Here is a 6,872-nt window from a genome sequence, read left to right as displayed (position 1 = left end):
TCATTTGTCACTTTTAATTTCAAGGTGATGAGGGATACCTCATTGCCAGTTGGAGAGACACATAATGACTGTGTGCCTGGAGCAACTTTAGTCAAGACATTTGCAAATTCTCTTGAGGTTGCTGGATCAGTAGGGCGTTGCGCCCCTACTGACCCCGACCGTTTTTTTTGGCGGTCCGCCTCGTTGTTGCGATTTCGCAACAACGTCGGACCCGCGACCGTTGCCCATTTTGGCATTCGCTCGATAATTACGTTCAGTACCTCTCGGTACTCGGCGTGGAGCACTAAACTCATTCTTTTGATTGTCATTAACCAAGACATTGAATATCTTGGTTAATGACGGATCAAGAGTAGGCCCATATACTCTTGTTCTGTATGCGCTTCCGATTTAAGTTCGGAGATAACTCAATTACCAACCCTAGAACCCAAGCGGTTCTTGAGAGATCTGCAAAGTGGTAAAATCAAGCTGATCTGCATACTCGTCACAGAGTACGATAACGTAACCGATATTCGGTCAGCGGTAATATTTGCAGAGAAGGAACGGGTTATCAGCAGCTCATCGATGGACGAAACTGTCCTCGATGTGAAAACTCGGATTGAGAGATATACTACTCAATCATGGGAGTCACTTATGACAAATCTTTACACAAGGATTTGATTGAATTCAGGGATATATTTCCTGAAACAGTTCCATCCAAGTTGCCTAAAGATAAAGGTACTCGACATGAGATCGAGATCAAACCGGGCTCAAAGTACAGTGTGATGAAGCAGTGGCCACTGCCTCGTGAACAAGTACTTGCGATCGATAATTTTTTTATCGATCGATTAAAAGTGGGCCATATGAGGGAGTCAACATCCCCACATAGCACTCCGACCTTCTGTGTGCGAAAGGCCATAGGAGGGTGGCGGATAGTGCGCGCATTCAATAAACTGAATGCTGCAACGGTACCGACTCAAACGCCAATACCTAGAAAAGACGTAATCATAGATGGTATGTCTTAGGGTATCATTTTTTCGTTAATGGATCTGATGGATGAATTTATTAGATCTTTATGCGTGAACGAGACATCCCGTACACAGCAGTGAGCACTCCCAGTGGGATGCTCTAAGAATGCCTATAATGCCACAAGGGCTTAGTAACGCCCCTGCAACATTCAACAGATGCGTAACGAATCTGTTGAGACCGGTGCGAGAATTTGCACCGAGTTATTTTGACGATGTATTCGTCCATAGCCAGGCCATGGACGGAAAGACGGACGTGGGAGCTCATAAACCCACGTTCGCCAGGTTCTTACACTTACGCGAAAGCATAAGCTGTACGCAAATCTCAAGATATGTATATTCGCTGCAAGCAAAATACCACTTCTTGGGTGCATCGTTGGTAAACACGGCGTGCGCATTAATATAAATTTTTTTAATTGATTTAAAGCATCGTCATATTGTATTTTTTAATGCTCGAACGCCATGATCTCGAAGATATCAAGGCAATTACCGACTGGCCAATTCCAGTCGACGTCAAGGGACTTGAAAAGTTCTTTGGTTAGCGACGTACTTGCACAAGTACTACCGCATTCATGCCAAGATGACAGTTCATTTCTCTCGTCTCTTAAAAAAAGACAAGGAATGGCCATGGAACGATGATTGTAAGCGTTCCTTTGAAGGTATCAAGCAAAGCTTGATGCAACCGCCCACTCTTGGCGATTGCAGATTAAGACAGACCATTCCATGTGGTCTGTGACGCCATCGATTTCGCAATCGGCTGTGCGTAATGCAATACGATACAGACGGCGCGGAGCGCGTGCAATGAAATATTCACTGGCTAAGTTTAGGGTATATCTCCTCGTAGATAGACCGTTCATCGTATATACAGACCATGCGTCATTACGCACGGCCGTAAACAGCCTACACCTCTCGCGAAGAATGCGAGGTGGCTATCCTTCTTCGCGAAGTATAATTTCTCCTAGGAATATAAACCAGGACGACTTAATTTTGTCGCTAATGCTTTATCACGCCGACCTGATTTCGAGCCGGCTGCGCATTCCAACAGTGAAAACAATCCTACTGTTGCAACACTCATTTCAAGTGTTCCGTCATCAACCTTAGTTGGTGACATAAAGAAAGCCTACGCAGACGATAAGGACCTTCTGCGTTTAATGAATCATGTGATGAATCCATTCGATAAATCATTTAAAGATTTACCGGCTTTATATCGGTCGTCATCCGATCGATATACAACGATACGGCTTGTTGTATTATACAGCCGTTGCCGGCGACACTCCACGTGTCGTCGTCCCAACTCACAATGATTTGCGCTTGCGCATCATGTATGAGTGTCACGATGCACCAACAAGTAGGCATCGTGAACGTGAGAAGACTTATCTCACAGTAACTCGCGACTTTTACTGGCCCCGTCAGTATCAATTCGTGCGCAAGTACATTCGTGCTTGCGAGGTATGTCAACGGGTGGTGCTTTAGCTCTTCATCCCGTCCACCTCTTTAACATCTACCACTTCCGGCAAAATGTTGGCAGTCCGTTTCAATGGACTTCGTCTTCGCCGAGGACGATCACAAAAACAGTGGACTCCTTGGTTTTTGTAGAATGATTCAGCAAGATGGTACATCTTGCTGCAGTCCCAGAGTCGATCACGGCTCCAAGCTGTGCCAGTGTCTTAATAGACACGATATTCAAAATCCACGGGTAATTCCATGAACTGGTCTTGGATAGAGATCCACGGTTTACGGCGGAGTTTTGGCAATCTGAGTTCTGATCTATTGGAACACGGCTGACTATGTCAACTTCTGATCATCTAGAGACTGATGGTCAGAAGGATCGCGTAAATCGCGTCCTCGAAAAGATACTTCGAGATTTTGTCCAATCGTATCCGAATTGGAGCGAGTTGTTACCGATGGTCGAATTTGCCATCAACAATTCGGTGCACGCGTCTACAACGCATACCAACCCAATTAGAGGGATCCTTTAGTCTAAAGGGGTGGACTCGCACAAGCAAATTCATTTCTGGCTCAAGCTCATCACGCGTCGAAGTTACAAGCGACTCGAATGATGTCGATGTCGAAGCAATCGAAATCTCATGGCAGTGCGCACAAAGCGCACTGAAAAAGACAAAACAAATGAGTCAGCAGAGGAATTGGTGCTGACTCAACAATCAGTAATACGTTTTGTACAGGATTCCATTGCTAACGCAGTGGACCATCAGAAAGGGAACGCAGACAAACATGGAAGAGCAAACGTTCTTTCATTTAAAATTAATGACCTAGTACTACTCTTTACCCTAAACTTACCTAAGCGTGTAGTCACTAACGTGGGTAGCAGAAAACTACTACCCAAGTTCATTGGGCCTTTCCGTGTACTGCATCGCAGACAATGCATACACAACAACCAATTCAACTAAAATTCAATCGTAGCATTGCCACGTAGGATGCGAACGCATCCTACGTCTTACGTTGGTCGGCTCCGCCCGTACCATCAGTACGCGATCTCTTCCGAGGACGGTTCCGACAACCGTTTTCAAGAATCCTTCAAAAATTCTTGTGGTCCAGAACCAGATTCTCAAATTGAATTGGAGATTCTCATGCCGGGTCCGAAGATCCTTGAAACCGCGATGAGCGGAAGTCAGCTCATCACGAAGAGCGTGATACTTCCGTGCTTACTCCAACATGGATGACGCACTCTTCGAAAGATCTTCCAACCGTTCGATATGGTGAGCCTGCACCGTCTGCTTTAACGAGCGACGCTTACCGCGCTCGTGATCAAGTCCCTCCTCCAAATCATGGAGGAAGCGATCGATTTTTTCGATCTTTGACTCTAGATCCGACACATGGGTTGGATCTAAATTCCCCTCCTCCACCACATCCATTGGTGGATTCTCACGGTGGTCAACGTCTCCTTGTGAAGCGTATCCAGAACCACCGTGATGTGAAGGGGCAGCGAACGAGTTATCTTTTTCGCTGGTAAGGTTATCCACCTTCACATGACAGCTGGGAGCCTCGTTCCCAGCTGATTGTTGACGTTGATAGCCTCGTCCGTCAGTATGACGAAGACCCATCCGATAGATCAAAATATCCATCGGAAAACACGCGCCCTTGGCGCATGTAAATCGATTGCAAAACATCAATCGCATCACGCATCTCGATAGAGATGCGAGCCCTTTCCCAGGGCGAAAAAAGAGAATAGACATCCCCTTTTACACGATTCGTGTTATCAACACAACACGGACAAGGATCACCCCACGTGAGGCATGGAAGTCCTGCCTTACGTGACAACCGATGCAATTTATACCTTGCACCGGTTCGAGTTCGTTTTTCAAACTTAACGCGAATCGTGTTAAGTATATAAAGCCAGACTTCGCGTCCAATGTCTTTGACATTGCGAATGAACGCGCTCCAGGCTTGCATAAGCTAGACTTTATCTCGCTTATTGTTGCCACTATACGATCGACGCTTAAAAAAGTATCGAGATAAAAATCTTCCTCAGCGCAAACGTTTTTCGCGTTGAGATCAGGGCCATGTAGCTCTGTAGCAATAAACAGGGGATATTTATTGCGAGGAGCAGTCTCTCCAGACAAGCTATTAATTAGCTGTTCGGGTAAGAGCCACGGCTTCTTCTCAGGGGCAAGACGAGCCATTTTAGTGTCTTCAAACCCCTAAGTGGTACCCACTGAAGCAGGGGTACCACAAGAACATTCATTACGTTGCTTACGCCATCGTCATCACCACGCACAGAAATATGTGCGGGTGACGGCACGGGGACGGTGCTGGCAACGAGGATTCATCGTCGGAACCGAACATGCTGCAGCGAATGCTACCAGCATGTTTTCCAGAATGAGCCCCCTTATTTTAAAGCTCGTCGTTAGCCGCCTGACGATGAGCAGGCGACTGTTCTGTTCTCCCCGAGTCGGCTCTTTCGTCCGACTCGCATTCGTAGTCGATCTCCAAAGAGGAGTCGCATTCACGTGGTGACTCGCCACGTGCACCCGCAACATCTAGTGTGAGAAGACGATACTACGGCAGACGAAACGTCTGCCGCAAGAGACAATAATGCGCCGCCCGCGGCGGCATAAACCGCAGCCAAAGGTGCCGCACTATTTGCATACCACATGGACTTGTTAACCATGCGATGGAATTAAAAATATATATTTCTGACAAATCAACCTTGAAGATTGTTAACTAATATATTATCGAAAAGGTAGATAATATTTGAAGAAAAATACTTCACGTAGTAATATTCGGAAAGCTTATCCTTTGGTAGATATAGGCTAATATTTTTACTTGCTCCGCGGTCCAGTCAGCGCTGGACGCGTGCAAAGAGAGAGACAGATAAGACTGACGCGCAAAGAGAGAGACAGATAGGACTGTATTACATGCTTTGTATTAGCTTACAATTAAGTTGGTTAAAAATATATAGAAACGGATGAACTCAATTACATTAAATACAGTCTACTAGAGAGTCTTCTTCTACACATACCAGTATACGTAAAGTGACGTGAGGCACCACTTGCACTGAAGCAGTGCGAAGTGGACTTGTGCTGAAGCAGTACAAGTCGGCAGCGCCCCGTTACAAAATAGCTGCTTCCAAGGTGACTCACTCTCCCCTGTTCTTTTTGTTGTTTACTTCGAAGTAGCTTCAAAAGGCCTAGCCAGACATCTTGACGTATCCTTCGATATCCTCGCTTACATGATCGTGTACGCCGACGACGCCGACTTCGTCTGCCGAAGCTCTGTAATAGCAAGCCTGATCGAGACTGAAGCCCCTGCCGCTCTGGCCAAATGGTCACTCCAAATCAATACATTTAAGACCAACCACAACATCTTACACCGCACCCTAATCGCGCAGTCCAACCGGATTACACGCGCGAAGAATCAAAATTGGCGCATTACGCGTAAACTAAGTTCTCTCCTCGGCGACTTCGAAGACGTTTCCGCCGCAAGAATTAATTTTGCAACGGCATGTGGAAAGCTTGGCTCCGACCATTGAAGACCTCGGAAGCTACGCACCTTCGCCTCTTCAACTGCTACGTGTTGCTGATTCTGCTCACGATTGCGGGACTTAGGATCTTACCGATTCTGTGCTACGCAGCCTTTATAATTCCAATCGTCGACAGCTCCGCAAAGTTATTGGTGTATATTATCCAGGCACGATATCTACTGAAAAGCTCTTCAACCGTACTAAGACTGAGTCGCCTTCAAATCGCTTGCTTCGCAGCCGATGAGGCCTTTTTGGCCACATCTTCCGCAGACCCGCAAGCATCCCAGCATACCGCTTCTTTTGGAAGCTTTCTTCAACACCAGTGAGACCGAAAAATGGGGAGGCAGACGTTGACTTATGCTACCGATGGTCCTAGATGCCGACCATCAAACACTTTACGCAGGACAATGCCTTCAACGTGTCCCAGACCTGTCCTTCCTTCGTCTATGTGCACAGGATCGCGCAGCCTGGAAGGACTTTATCGAGACGCTTATAGCGCATGCGCCGCTTGTAGCGCATGCGCTGCTTAATGGATCTGATCGAGAGAAGAGATAAACGTAAGGAATAAGAGATAACCCCGACGCATCCGGAAGTTGAGTCAATTTTTTGCGAGATGGCTCGCAAAACGCGTTCCATTCATAAGGAAAGATTATTGGTTCCCATAAAGTTTTTTTTTAATTTAGTAATTTCTTACTTAATATTCTTATTATTACCAAATCTGGTCTTATCAAAGCAACAAGACATCAATTTCGTTATTGGTTGATTTAAGTTTAAATCGATTTCGTCAATCGTCACTAGAACACTACGCCTTATGCTTAGACCATAATGGTTCTGACATAGAGAATTCTGAGCCTAAAGCTCCGCCTACGACACGTGAACGTGCCAGTCGG

General features: G+C 46.1%; 1 protein-coding gene across 1 annotated transcript; it reads left to right on the top strand.

The window, feature by feature from the left end:
- Positions 1-6,348: 6,348 nt before the first annotated feature.
- Positions 6,349-6,537, top strand: CCR75_005384 (uncharacterized protein; the record flags this gene model as incomplete). The annotated part of the gene is made up of 1 exon (XM_067963465.1): positions 6,349-6,537. One exon carries the CDS (start codon positions 6,349-6,351, stop codon positions 6,535-6,537), a length of 189 nt encoding a protein of 62 aa, XP_067818398.1.
- Between the last annotated feature and the right edge of the window lie 335 nt (positions 6,538-6,872).

The sequence above is a fragment of the Bremia lactucae genome, linkage group LG9, assembly GCF_004359215.1.
Source record: "Bremia lactucae strain SF5 linkage group LG9, whole genome shotgun sequence".
Lineage (NCBI taxonomy): Eukaryota > Oomycota > Peronosporomycetes > Peronosporales > Peronosporaceae > Bremia > Bremia lactucae.
The sequence above is the reverse complement of the archived record's forward strand: the minus strand, read 5'-3'. Positions and strand labels throughout refer to the sequence as shown.